A 13,775-nucleotide genomic window follows, 5' to 3' on the forward strand; every position below is an offset into this window, starting at 1 on the left:
TTCAATAACATTATGATAGACGGAAAATACATGGATTACAGGTTTAAAGAGCTGTAAACACAAAGCACAACTACTCTTTCAAAGCTTGACAACAAATGTTAGCCACAAAAACGTGTACCATTTCGCACGCATAGCAAGGATTGTCTTAATCGAGGAGTGTAGAATGAAAAAACCTACGGCAAGTGTATTTCTCGATGCATTTATTGGTTTCTCAGCCTATTGCATGTCTCATAAAGCCAAAAGGAACTGGGTTGGGTCGGTCATTACTACGACATGAAGTCCCTTTCCCTCTAATCAATTTACTATATACAGAATGTTGTATACCGAAATACCCTACAAGAGCTGGCCATCTGTAACTTCTAAGCTCCCTCTCCTCAAACAAGAGAACAGCTGTATGCAAATGATCTTAGCTTAGGATCTAATATCCCCAAGCAGGTTTATAGTGTACAATACATAAATAATAATTATGTTAGGCTGTCAATGAATGCAATGTGTCTAAGGAAAACGGTAGTCGTTAGTGTCATAATCATAATGGGGCACAATCCAGCCGGCGTATTCGAGGTCTCGCATGAAGTCGCAAGCCATACATCGTTCATGAAAGGTAAATGAGTCTCCTGATGGGCACACGTAGTCCAATGGGTGACATTCCACTACGAGACACCTGTGCAACCCAGTCCAATCAAGAGACAGTATTGAGAAAGAAAACCCCTGCGTTATCTAACCAATATATCTATTCATGTTAAAATGAACTTGATGGATGAATAAGTTTGCGCCAACACAGATGCATCTAGCACATGCTATCATGAAGGCAACAAAGGACAAAGAGAAAATTGTATTCTGTTAGAGCTCTTCATGGTAACTGAAAGATATAAATCGTATGCCAAGTGTCATATATGATAATTCTAAAAGCATGCGAGCAACATGACCATGCTGTGCAGTGCTTAGATGCCTCATTTGTGATCCGTACCTCAAATTGCATAGAATAACTCTGTTTGGCCACTCAGCTAAAGTGGTCACGCTTGATCTTATCAAAGCAGAAACCACTGAACTTCGTGCAGCTCTATACCTAGTTCTGCTCGAATTTTCCAGAATGTGCGATCTAGCCAAGTCGCAAAATAACCAATTAAAGTAGACGGACAATTGACTCACGCATGCGTGCTCGTTAGCCGGAACGGCATCAAGTCGGACAAACAACGTCAATGTTTTTGCAAGAAGCAAGATGTTCGGAACGTTAAGCAGACTACAATTCTATGGATTACCCCCAAAGAAAGCGTTTTTATTTCAGAAATCTAAGAGCTCCTGACGTAAGCATCGGCACACTACTAATAGTATGTGTCTTCATGACACTAGTCACATACTTGACCTGGAGTTTAGAACGTCACTTTGAGCTTGCACTGTCTTTCTTTCCTAAATTAGGGCGTGTTCGCTTTATTTAGGCCTAATTCTAGGCAGCATTCAAATTCCTATTGAAACTGACGCACAAATATGTATTCAGAGAAAATTGAAAAAGAAAACATTACTTGGCTGGCTATCTTCCGAAAAATCAAAACGTGCTCCTTACCCTTTAGGATTGTGTATTGTTTGATAATTTTCTACTTTGATGCCTATATGCTATGTTGTTATCAGAGCGAAGGAAAACTGATGTTTGTGACACAACTCACGCCAGGCGCTGAGCTGTATCACCAGGATAAGCAGCAGGGCCTGCTGATTTGGCCTCCAAGCTTAAAATGGAAAAAGACCCAATCACCAAAGTTCGACACTCGCACAATTTATTTAAAGGGTCACGTATACCTGTAACCTGCGTGCCAGTCGATCCTGCCTTCCGGCCAGCCCTTCGGAAAGCAGTATCTCTCCCGAAGAACTGCTCTAGGTGTATCTGTAAATAGCAAACGTTGATACTCTAACTGTTATTGCTGAATTACTCAAATGCCTATTTATCTATGCGAGCAATTTTTCATTGTTTCATTCAATATTTCCTCATTGGCAAGTTTCTAACTGTAGCATTTGAAAAGCCTCTCTAGGTAAAAAGGTAGTGCAACAAGAATACTATATATATGCACTACGCAGGCTGCCTTATTGAGAAACGAACTACTAGATACTACACCCGGAGTCAGTATTTAAATGACGTCGTTTATATCGGTAGTCATGAATATCCTATGTACTTATTATTATTAAGGGTGGTCAGATGCTGTGCGATCGAAAATTCGGCATGGATTTTATGCAATGATTTATTGCTATATTATATATTGCTCAATGATGAACGCGAATAATTAAATATAAACACGTTATTTTAATATTTTTTATAATTTTTAATTTAACACAAAAAGTAGTATATCAGCAATGAGAAGCAATACGCAATAAGGTTAACTTACTTAATGAGTATGATGATCTTGGAGGATCGCCAAATGTCTCTCCCCATGAATTTACCTCTGGCCGACGCACCAGTTTTAATTGAGAACTGGATACGATTAAAACTACAGCCAGGGCTAAACTGAACATCCATGAAGGGCGTACCATGTCAGCAAGGTGCATATATAGATCAACTCACTGCGGATAGAAGTAAAGAACATACTTAATAAGTAATAAGAATACTTACTTTCAGATATATTATACGCACTAATGAAATTATTAATTATTATTTTTTACGATTTCGTAACCGTACAGCGAGCTATTCGAGATACGGAAGCTAAATTCGTGTATACACAGATATCATTCATGCAACAAATTCTCATTATGTCATGCTCCTAGATCAAATGTATAAGTTACTCTTCTTAAGTGTTCTCAATGTCTTCTTTCCTCACCAGCTATCACTGCCTAGCTTAAAAATGCACCCCAATCTGAATTTTCAAATTTGGCTATATGCACGAATCTTTTGCTGTTTGTTAATCGACTCGTTTACGCGTTGAACTCAACTACATCTTCATAAATCACTAAGTTCTGCTAAACTTACGCAACGCACTGATCCGCATAGTAAATCACAGAAAATCACTATAAAAGCTGAAAATACTGCAGAGAAATAGAAATGAAATAGATTTTAATGTTAACCTTGCGCTTGTGTGCTATGACAACTCTCAAAGTTCTGGTTTCCAGTTGGTTAGTTGAGATTTACACTAGACCTGCAGGAACAACCGAAGCAGTCAAGTGATATCCTACAGCTCGCCTTCTCCATTGAAAATAATGACAGCCCTCTAACCCTGCTTCTCAGCTTCTGCGGGGCCATGGTGGCCCTCAATAGCTAACTCTTGCCCGGTAAATGACAACGTATTATCGTTTCTGATATAGCGATGGTTACCTACGCTGGAATTCAGCCTTGGCGTACCCTAATGTATCGTCGACGTAGTGGAGATAGCGGCGGAAAATCTGCAAGTCATCAAAAGGCCCAGTCAGCTTCCGGGAGCTTTCCGGACACCGCGCGTCATTGCGTCGCATCTCATTCAAGTCATCAACTACTGAACTGGAGACGCCACGTTCGAATGGGGTTCCCTTAGCTAAATATCAGTCGTTTCCGCCGATCACAGTCACAGGATACGCGGTAGCTATGTCACATCAACCGTTCATCCTACAGTAATCGACAATTATATGCACACGATCATATGTCGGCACGTGATAAGCAGGCTGCCTGATATTCTATATATGGGGCCTGCAAAATTTGTGCGATAGGTTCAGTATTTTTGATTATCTACTGAATCAGTTGCTTGAGCCGTTTAATGCCAGGGATTCTGTCGTGCTGTGGGTACTCAATAGGAAGTTACCACTTGGCGCCTGAAAAAGCTAGGTAAAACGGATCAGGCGTTAAAGTATCGATGCTGTTAACTTATGAGAGATAAATCGAATATCTGAGACTAATTCGACTAAGAAAAACGTGCACATAGGCGTATCACCCTGGCAGATGAATGTCAGGTCTGCGCAATATTTTTTTGCTATCGGTTGTCTTCAAGATTGATACTGACCGATTATTAAACACGGTGAACTTAAAGGTTACATATGACCTAACCGTTTCCCGACGTTCCAGCGGTCATTCTTACAAATTGAGCCTTGGAAAATAACGCGACAATATCGGACGAGCCAGAGATATATAACGCATACATAGTAATAGTATACAAATCTTTGCATAATTGTTGGATCTCAATAAGCTTCTGTGTGCTGATATTTAACGACCTCGAATCGTCTCGCCATTTTCTGCGTACTATTCAAGAATGTATAGTCTCTTTTATGGTACAGTCACTAAAAGCCGCGAGTGATAGGTGTAGTTGTGGCAGCAGTTTTAGAGATGTCAATACGTAGTAACTTATATAAATATATGGAAAGGAAAATTTACTTAGGGTGCAGATGCCTAATTTATTAGCAATAAGAAATATTTGTTGTTTCTGTAACAACTCTGCGGCCACCGACACACATCATCGGTACCGCTAAAACCGGTACCGGTAAAATTGTAACCGCTTAAACCATCATTGGATGTAACTGGACAAAAAACAACGCTTGGCTAGTTGCGATAAACCGACAAAGAAGACAAATCTATAGTTAAAAAATCACAGTGCTCGATAATACAAATATAAGGTCTTCTTTAGAGCTGCGGACGCCTAGTCTACCGGCAACACAGGTTACCTATGTGTTCCTGTTTCGCCCACGAATCTGCCGCCTTCGGCACAGTATAATCGTTTGTCAATTTTACGCACTTCGTGTAATGTCTGGCCATCTAATGTCCGTTTATGGATTTGTGAAGATGCTTGCTTGTGAGTATAGGTGCGTGGAAAATCGCTTTTAGGCGGTATGCCGATAAAGTATAGTAGGTTTCATTGGGTTTATGTTCAATTCGGGGAATCTCGCTAAAAATAAAACATACTTGTGGATTCAGGAACCAGATTTTTGTCCTTCATAAGAAACAGTAAAGGTGAACTGCAACAGTTTTCTCGTGCCGCTACCCCTACAACTTTTTGAACACAGTTATGAGCAAAGTGTATTTTTGGACACTCCCTTCAACTTCCGCTTCTCCCTAGCGGAAAACAGGGAAAAGGGTATGTGCGAATTTTATCGGAATTTGTGTTCATTTATATATATTTTTTTTATCTACTTATTATAGTAATTTATAAAGAGATTGTACTACATACTAAACCATAAGTTCCAGGTAAGCTACGAGTAGAAAAATCGCGAAAGTAACAGGGTTCGTGGCAGCTTCTGACATGGCCCATTGTTTCACACTTACCAACTAATATGATCTAAATACCATTAGGTATTATGTCAAGCAGCATGTACCGAAGCGTGTCTATGACAGGATTCACAAATGGGTCATCTTGAATGTTCTTACGATTTGAGGCTAGGATTTACCATTTAATCTAATGTGAATTAACTGTAGCAAAAGAAAACGAAACGAAACTAGTAGCTACAACGACTTTATTTCGATGTAATAATATCTTTAGTCTGGACAGAGATGTTATTCTTACTATTTGCGGCCGCCACCCGACCGAGAGACCTATTTGGCATTACTCAACTCCACCGTCTGCGCCATTCAGTCAGTTCAGACAACTTCGACGTCCGCAAAGCACGTCACTAACATGTTCTAGGAGTATCGTATCTGAAGAAATGTTTGAAAATACTCTCTCGAATAGAAGCTTTTCAGTCCAAGGAACTGAAATAGAGACAAAATTTCTTTATCTACTCTTCTTGCTGCTGCACCAGGGTTACAGAAGTACAGCGGCTGTCAGATCTCGCTTGACCATCCATGCCAGACCAGGAGACTTTCGTGGGTCTACTTACTCCATGTCTCTTCGCCTTCTCGTAAGGCTGTTTTTCAAATGAAAATCTCGCAAAAAAAATAGCATCGAAACGGTACCCTCTCCGTGTCAAGCGAGAGATAAAGAGAGACGGATTCGATATGCTGTACGACGCTAACTATTGATGTTAACAAGCCGTTTTAATGTTGTGTTATAATGATATGGGGGCGTAAGTAGTATAATGACAATGGAGCTACCAAAGAAAGTGTAAAAACTTCTGTCGCAAGGATTACAAGCTAAGGATAGCGTTATTTGTTCAAAAAATTCTCGAGTTTCTCTTCGAACTTAGTAAAAATAAAGCGAGGCAAGTGACAGTCATATCTTCGAGTTGTACGTACATATAAAAATGTTTGTTATCAGCATTTACAGCTCACTGGATTCATGTGAATGATAAAAATATGTAGCATATAATTACCGCCAAGTTGGATAGGTTTAGACAGTGATAAAGTATGTTGAAAAGATAAATTCTAGAGGTGCATATGACTGATCTAAAATATAAACATATACTTTCTCACCAGAATTATTTTTGGTCCTAGCATAAGCACTCATAGAAAAAGTGGCCTATGAATGTCCACAAACGGTTATGCAGTTTCGTGTTTATGAAGTGCGAAGTGTATATACAACCTGCTAATACCTAGCTATCCTAGATCGCTTATTTCGTAAGCCGGTATAGTATTTACTCCCGACAAACATCGATTGGCCTATGTGGCTTGGCCTAAAGGCTTTATCTGAACTGACAAATCTTCCGACCTCAAAAAGAATCATAAATATGAAAACGTACGTGTGTAAACATTAGTAAACGTTTTGCGGTCTTTAACTTTGAATGTGTTTATCTAGTTATGTGAAGTACTTGTTTCTACTTGTTAAATTTAGCTAGCTGTTGCTGGGTTTAATGTGGTGCTGTTGTACACCCGTATAAACCACCTGAGCAAAGCATGCAGTACAGTTCGATGTTTGTTTGTTTGTTTGTTCGTTAATAGATAGTTTAATAGATAGACTGGGATTTACCTCAAAATGCTGGCTCGAACTTAGTTTGTGCACTCCTGGATCACCAACTTCTTTTAGCCGTAGTAACTATTTACAAAAAAGTAACTTTAACCATCGCAGATCTAATCATAATCGCAACGTATATACAACGAACAGAACGCTTTGATCTATACGGAAGTAATGTCGTACGGGAAGATTTTGTAATTGCGATATTACAGTCTTAAATTGTTGGATTCAAAATTATTAGTGCTAACAAAATCTGTACATTGCATGCGCTAAGGAGAGAACGTTTGTGATACGAACACAATGGAACAGCATATCGTCCTTCGCTCATATGTATCGTAAAACACATACTAATCGTTGCAGGCCAACATCCAACATTAGTAGAAGAAATTGACTCTTGTATAAAACAGCATCAAGTTTATGAATCTTCGTTTACGGTATTGTCACCGCTAGGTACAGATAAGATATCCTCTCTTCGATAATTCTATCCATATGGGATTTTTCCTTGAAAGCGGAAATTGTATAGGTTTGTTAGTAACAAAAACCCGATTACGGAGAATGTTTGTAGTAACATGAGTATTCACGGTTATGGTAATTTATGCAGATCCTAACAAGGCGTATATTTGGCACCGTGGTGTTTTGTATCTCTTTAAGGCTTCGTTGTGATATAATCAAATATGCGTTGGACGTCCACGTCCAACTATCAAGGGATCCATCGTAGAATTATCGGTAAAAATTTTACGGCAGTTCGGAACTAAAACGAACCGTTTGTGTTAATATCATTATTAAACTCGTGGTCGCTCTACAAATTCTGTAAGGCTTAGCTTCATTGAGGGAGGTGAGTGCAACGCCACGCTCGAAGCTGCCTTCCATCAGTTAACTGGAACTAGGCGTAATATGGATTAACTTCCGTATTTAGTTATTTAGCATTTCTTAAAATTTACAACAATTACACAGGGTCTATGCGCGATATGATAATACAGAACAGAAATGAACCGCAGCCTCGCTGTTAAAGTCTATTGCGCATCGTTTCATATAGTGTTTCGCAGCATTCACATTTGTTAGTGCTGCATTAGTGGCGCTGCGGAGACTGGTGAGCTGAACTAAATTCAATGAGACATGTAGCACCTACGCACAACTAGGTCGCACAATTCTCTTCCAGAATGAGCTACAGCATAATAAACTTGGTACTAAATAAACTTGGTACTAAGTAATGACAATTCGTTCAATTTACCATTTTACATATCGATAAGTAATAGACTTTATATAGATAGCTCTACTAGAAGTTGTGGGTGGATTGCACATTTTCACACGTACTTAAAATCTAAAGCGACAGCCACACACAAACAAGAACTTTGAACTAGTTGGGTAGAACGTAGAATCAATTTTAATATTATCACGCAGAGTATAGCAGAGATCTAATAACAAACTACTTCGTCGAAACGAAATAGCCGATTATAAATCCTCTAGATTCTCTTGAAAGTGCAACACAGCATCACGCTAAGCCGGGCATTTGAGTGATGTTGGACAAAACCAGGAGACTGCACGTACAGGACGCATTATCTCACGCCCTAATAAAGCATGTGACAATGCGGTTGGCCATTTGCCTGTTGAACAGGTGGTGGCGCCGTCTGCTGTTGACCAGGCTGAGCCTGTTGGCCAGACTGGCTCGGCTGTAATGGCGCGGGTTGTTGGCCACTGGGTAACTGACCACATGAGGGGTGCAGAGGTGTTCCCGGTGGCACCGGCACCTGACCCGGGGGTACCTGTGGCTGCTGGCCGAGCTGCATTTGCGACGGATCCTGTTGAGGATTGCACGGTTGTGGTAGACCGCATAGCATTTGTTGGCTACAAATTAACGGTTGTCCATATGATCCAGTCGGCATCCCATATGGCGCTGGCTGGCCATAGGGCAGTTGTGGGCTCGGGTTATATGGCAACGCTAGCTGCGAGGGGTACGGCGGACCTGTCGACCCACAAAATGGCGGGGGTGGCGGTGGTGCTGCTACACCAAACGGAAGAGGAGACGCCGAACCAAACGGTGAGCCTGGCGGACAAAATTGCGGCGGCAATGAGCCAAACGGCGATGATGGGCAAAACGGCTGCCCTGGTGGGCCACATGGACCAAAAGGCATCGATGCCGGGGGAGCAAAAGGCTGTGTTGGGGGTCCGTACGGAAACTGTGGTTGGGGAAAGGACATCTGTGGGCCGTATGGTGGCAGAGAACCGTACGGCATTGGCGGGGCGAACTGCTGTGGTTGTGCAGGATTGAATTGCTGCGGCGGTGTAGGCCCGTAAGGCATCGATGGACCTCCTCCGTATCCGCCAAATGGCATTGCTGCGACATTCATGAGCTGTTGATGCCCCTCTGATGGCTGTATTGGCGCATTTCGTGGTGCACATTGGGCATTTAGACCAAGCCCGCCACCTAGAAGATTTAATAACGCGGAAGCTGCGCCATCCCACGGATCAGGAGTCTGCCTCATTTCGTGCTCGTCTCTCTGGTTTTAATTCTTTCTCTCAATATGATTATCGATCCAAGTCCAGAAACAAATTAGCCACTACTTGATGAAGTTATAACACTTGTGCAATTCCAAGCGAAGTCTGACGGCCGACTGGTATGGTATGAGACCAAGGTCGTTTCGTCGTCTATACGAAACGGCGCAGCCAACTTCACTAAATGTTAATATACAATTGGTCTCGAAGCAACTTCTTGATCAGTTATTTCGTCAAATACGAACGTTTTTTCGTTGAATTTGCATGGCCCTCTTGAACCAAACAGAATCCGTAATGGGCGCTTGATTGTCTATTCGTGTTTGTATTTCAGTTGCTAACAAGGACAGGTGATAGGCCCGTCTAGCATCGTCTCAATCAGGAAAGACAAATATTATTATTATTTCGAGAACATGTGTACTCTGGATGGTGTTGCATTTTGAATCATCTCAACATGAATACATTCGATATTTTATTTGTTGACGATGTTTGGCCGCATACCTTGCAATAATGTCCCTCGTATTAAATTGCTAATACATCAAAAGGAGTCTAATTTCGCTAGGAAATTGGAAAACTTCTTCTCAGAATGGTTTTATTTATTTAAGTGCACCTTGGTAAGATGGTTTATTTTATCAATGTAATTCGCATCAGCAATGTACATGACTAGGGTAATGTAACTAATGTAGAGTCTTTCTGAAGTTTTATACTTTCTGAAGAAAGCAGAAAAAAATGTATTTTCCATTAAATTAAGTGTCGGACACGGAAGAAGTGAATCTTCAAGGAATAATTTCAACTGGACAGCCTTTGGCGGATTGGTTCAAATAACTAAAGTTTATGTTATGCAGAAGAGGACCGTTGAAGGGTCATTAATGTCAGCATGCATTCTGAAGCGATGAAGGGCTAGCTCTCGACTAAACCAATCAACACGAATGATTTCATTGTGTTATTGTTCAGTTGCTACCTTGACAACGATCTCGAAAACCAAGGTACATTATAATATTATGGATCTACAAAATCCCAATCAAATATAAGCAACATCGGTAAATGACACTGAACGACGTTTTGTAGAAGACGCCTTCCGATTTACCGCCTCTCGGTGCCCTCGTTGTTGGCCTGGTTGGTTGAAATTATCATTGAGGTGAGAGTAACTGCTACTGTTAACGACAGTACGAAACAAAGTAGAATCATCATTCTCTCACTCTTGGATAGGTCTCTATTTAACAATTAATGTTGATAACGATGAGGAGATAACTCGCTTACATAAACCGCCTCACCTTCCAGCGAGGGAAGAACACACAAATGATAATCCAGTCACGTTCTGTTCAATAACTGAACAGTTCGTTGATTATTTTCCCTGAAGTTCCATGTGTATTTGGTATAATAATTTAGCTTTATCATTAGTATATTTCATGATCTTCGAGCACAAGCTATTGATTATGACCAAGTGTTTTGAAGCTTTAGTCTCTAATTGCATAGATACTAAATAACTTATAACTTTAGTATCGAAACTAGTAGCGCTACTTTCAGCAACAAAAAGCAAGCTTATAAAAATTCCGTCAACAGAGTCGGAATAATAGAGAATTATTTTTTCAGAAATCAACTTTGGTAACAGGTAGGAAAGGTGACTGTTAATAAACCAAGAACTTGAAGAAACAGTTTTGAAGCAGCCTATCACACTGATGTCGAAGTCAGATAGTAGACTGGTCATGATTTGAAACCACATCAAAGCCAGTGGCTGCTAAGGCATCATCACAACTGTAGCCGGCTGTAGCTGCACTGACTTGCGGCAAGGTCCGGAGCAAATATCCTAAACGAAAGGTGAGGTAGGCCTAATAAAAGCTTTGAAAATTGGATAGCGCTGGGCTCAAAAAGATTTATTAAAGCTTACGTTGCACAAGACAACATATTTGCATGATAGATGCTCGTAAGCTTCTCTACTTGTTGTTAGATGAGCTGTTGCATAAGCAGCAGACTTACGGGCAGAGTATATTCAGGCTGAAGAAATTGTACAATTTAGCCCTTTACTCTAAGGCAATTTGGGACAACCAGTATGAGTGGAAGTCCTTATATATATAATTGTTTATAAATTAACTTATAAAATTATTAACATTAAATTTGATCTCTTCAATGTTTTGGATCAGGGAAAGAAAATATCAAAGGTCTGATATCCACATCGAGAACTGCTACCGTATTATATCTAGAACCGAGTGGAAATTCAAGAGATTCGGTCTTCCACGGCACCCTATGTTCCCACTCCTATCCGCATAAGACCTTACGCTGAATAGCGTTACTGAATAGATGCATCAAGATGTTACAGCAACCGTTACCACTAGAAGATTCATGTGGCAATGTTTGTTTTAGGTATTAGCAAGTACAGGGCACTGAGGTAGCGAATTGCACTGGTACCCAAGAGACTCCCACTTGACTTGGCACGATCACACTTGCCTAAAATTAGCCTTATATGTATCAATGGCCTTTGGTGTGTCTGTGTCAAATGACATGTTTTTAGGTAACCCAGTTTGCTTGTCATAATACAAAAGGAATTTGTCTGATCTAACGAATACAACGTTTCTCACTGGAGATTCCTTATTCAACTTAACCTCGACGCGTGTATAACTGTTAGATAATCATCTCACTGATATACTAAGAAGCAAATTTAATCGATTAATCGTATCCCAATATACAAATGTATTCTGGCTGGGTGCGCTTTGAGAAAAAGTGACATTTGGACAAATGTAGATAGGACGTAAGGCGTATTAGGCGCTTTTTGTAGGGGATCGAAATTACCAGTCTGCACACTGTACTTTTCGAGTTCTGTATTCCTGCAAAAACGCCTTTCGGTTGAGCTGATTAACCGCCCTTTTCCACTACATTCCCAAATTGCTCGATTTAGATCGTATGGCTTGGAGTGATGCCATTTAGTATGTAAGACAATCAAGTATGACAGGTTCATCACATGTGATGATGAGTGAAGCTGGGGACGACAAGGATTAGCTATGTCTGCTAATATATTCCGACAGGCTTGTTCAGAAAGCTTCGGTTTTCTCTTCTCTCCCTGTTTAAAAAAGGCACACTTAATTAGTATCCTAATGATGGCCTCCTTCTCTTTTAAATAACTTTTCACTAGATAGATATCTATATATATATATATATATATCTGTTTTGCACTTGTGAAATACCTAACGTATGCAACCCAAGTCGATGCGATGCAGTATCATAATGAGAAGCCATATATGACGGTGCCTTGAGTCCGTCGACCTGCTGATATGAGGAGCCGGTTTTACGACAATTGCTAATAAGAAGCCTAGAAATAATGCACAGATTATTCGACATCCCTTGCTGGGTGAGAACATATTTGAAATGCCTTCAAAACGAGAATAAAAGGTACAAAATTGGCTTTGAGAGAGTCACCAAAGTGTGTTAGGGAAGTGAAGAATCTAACAAAAAATGACCGTGATAACTTTTTCGTTATTTTTATCGCTTTGTTGAGAAATGATGTCGATTTTCTTCTAACCACTGTTGCGTTGTTTCATCGATCATACCAAAAACCCAAATATGCACATGCAATGTCCTACCAGCGCGAATAAGGCACTAGTACTTGACTCCAGAGTATGTACGTGGAATGATCCAACCTATCGAGCAAAATAAAAAACCTGATGTAGTAGTGAGTATTTTTTTTTTCCAATTTCGTCCGATGATCTTCACACGTACATTGCACATTAGTTATAATCACATATATTGCACATTTTATATACCATACCTAATTGCATGAAAACATCATACAATTATGTACGAGTTCATTCAAGGAATTGAAAAAACATGTTGCCCTATTTTATCCTTGTGTGACATGCGACTTGAGTCTGCAATTATTTTCTCTAATCGATCCAACAAGCTGCATTTATTCAGAGAGCAACGGCAGTTCTAGAAAACGCCTGCTGGATTAAAACAGGCTACAGTAACGATGAACTGTGGATGAAGACTCAAAAAAATTGTATAGAATACGAAACGGTCATTGGTTAAGCTCACAAACACATAAATTGTCAGTGGTGATATTATAGCTGAGGACCTGGCCAAATTACGAGTACTGTGATAATACTCACCTTCACATGAAGCCGATAACATTTTCGGCACAGTGTACGGGGGAGCGCAGCTTAACGACGAGCATCTGCCAAAACCTGCATGTTTAGAAAACTGCGTGCATTAACGAATGTATCACACGATCAGCTTCCGCCGGTCCTATTTGCTAAGCGATATGTCCTTGGCAATAGCATTTCTTGTAATGATGTTCGTTCGCTCGTGTAATGCATCAAGCTGCTTCCGAGAATCGATTGCCTTCCTCATCCTAAATAAAGCTAGAAGGACTTTGCTAAAAATCTGCCGTTCTGCTCTGCGTTGCTCTATGCCATGTGTGATTATGAAGACGACTGTAGTGGTTAAAATAATGTTTTTTTTTTTTTTTTTTTTGCTAACAACGTTTCTTACCCTCAGCAACATGGTTTCGCTAAACACCGATTATCGCAT

The 13,775-nt window shown here is 40.3% G+C and overlaps 2 protein-coding genes across 6 annotated transcripts; both read right to left on the minus strand.

Moving 5' to 3' along the window:
- Positions 1 to 178: 178 nt before the first annotated feature.
- On the minus strand, positions 179 to 13,370 carry LOC111270755 (uncharacterized). 5 transcript variants are annotated; one of them, XM_022851149.2, is made up of 4 exons: positions 13,355 to 13,370; positions 2,373 to 2,547; positions 1,792 to 1,876; positions 179 to 661 (listed from the first exon to the last, which is right to left on the minus strand). In XM_022851149.2, the coding sequence occupies exons 2-4, from the start codon at positions 2,530 to 2,532 to the stop codon at positions 496 to 498; spliced, it is 411 nt and encodes a 136-aa protein (XP_022706884.1). In that variant the 5' UTR covers positions 2,533 to 2,547; positions 13,355 to 13,370; the 3' UTR covers positions 179 to 495. The 5 variants fall into 5 exon arrangements, with proteins under 5 accessions (XP_022706884.1, XP_022706883.1, XP_022706881.1 ...); XM_022851148.2 differs by lacking the exon at positions 13,355 to 13,370 and adding an exon at positions 3,297 to 3,572; XM_022851146.2 differs by lacking the exon at positions 13,355 to 13,370 and adding an exon at positions 3,320 to 3,570.
- Positions 8,123 to 9,463, minus strand: LOC111270754 (uncharacterized). Its single transcript, XM_022851145.2, has one exon. It carries the CDS (start codon positions 9,245 to 9,247, stop codon positions 8,333 to 8,335), a length of 915 nt encoding a protein of 304 aa, XP_022706880.1. The 5' UTR covers positions 9,248 to 9,463; the 3' UTR covers positions 8,123 to 8,332.
- Positions 13,371 to 13,775: the final 405 nt, after the last annotated feature.

Source organism: Varroa jacobsoni, unplaced genomic scaffold (assembly GCF_002532875.2).
Source record: "Varroa jacobsoni isolate VJ856 unplaced genomic scaffold, vjacob_1.0 contig00107, whole genome shotgun sequence".
In the NCBI taxonomy this organism is placed as follows: domain Eukaryota; kingdom Metazoa; phylum Arthropoda; class Arachnida; order Mesostigmata; family Varroidae; genus Varroa; species Varroa jacobsoni.

What these genes read in the sequence shown, in the direction of transcription:
- LOC111270755 (XM_022851149.2), bottom strand. Translation starts at nt 2,532, where the DNA reads ATGCACCTTGCTGACATGGTACGCCCTTCATGGATGTTCAGTTTAGCC. An exon ending in AAGATCATCATACTCATTAA is followed by an intron (nt 1,877 to 2,372) that starts GTAAGTTAACCT and finishes TGCTATTTACAG; the next exon opens with ATACACCTAGAGCAGTTCTT. An exon ending in GACTGGCACGCAGGTTACAG is followed by an intron (nt 662 to 1,791) that starts GTATACGTGACC and finishes TGGGTTGCACAG; the next exon opens with GTGTCTCGTAGTGGAATGTC.
- LOC111270754 (XM_022851145.2), bottom strand. Translation starts at nt 9,247, where the DNA reads ATGAGGCAGACTCCTGATCCGTGGGATGGCGCAGCTTCCGCGTTATTA.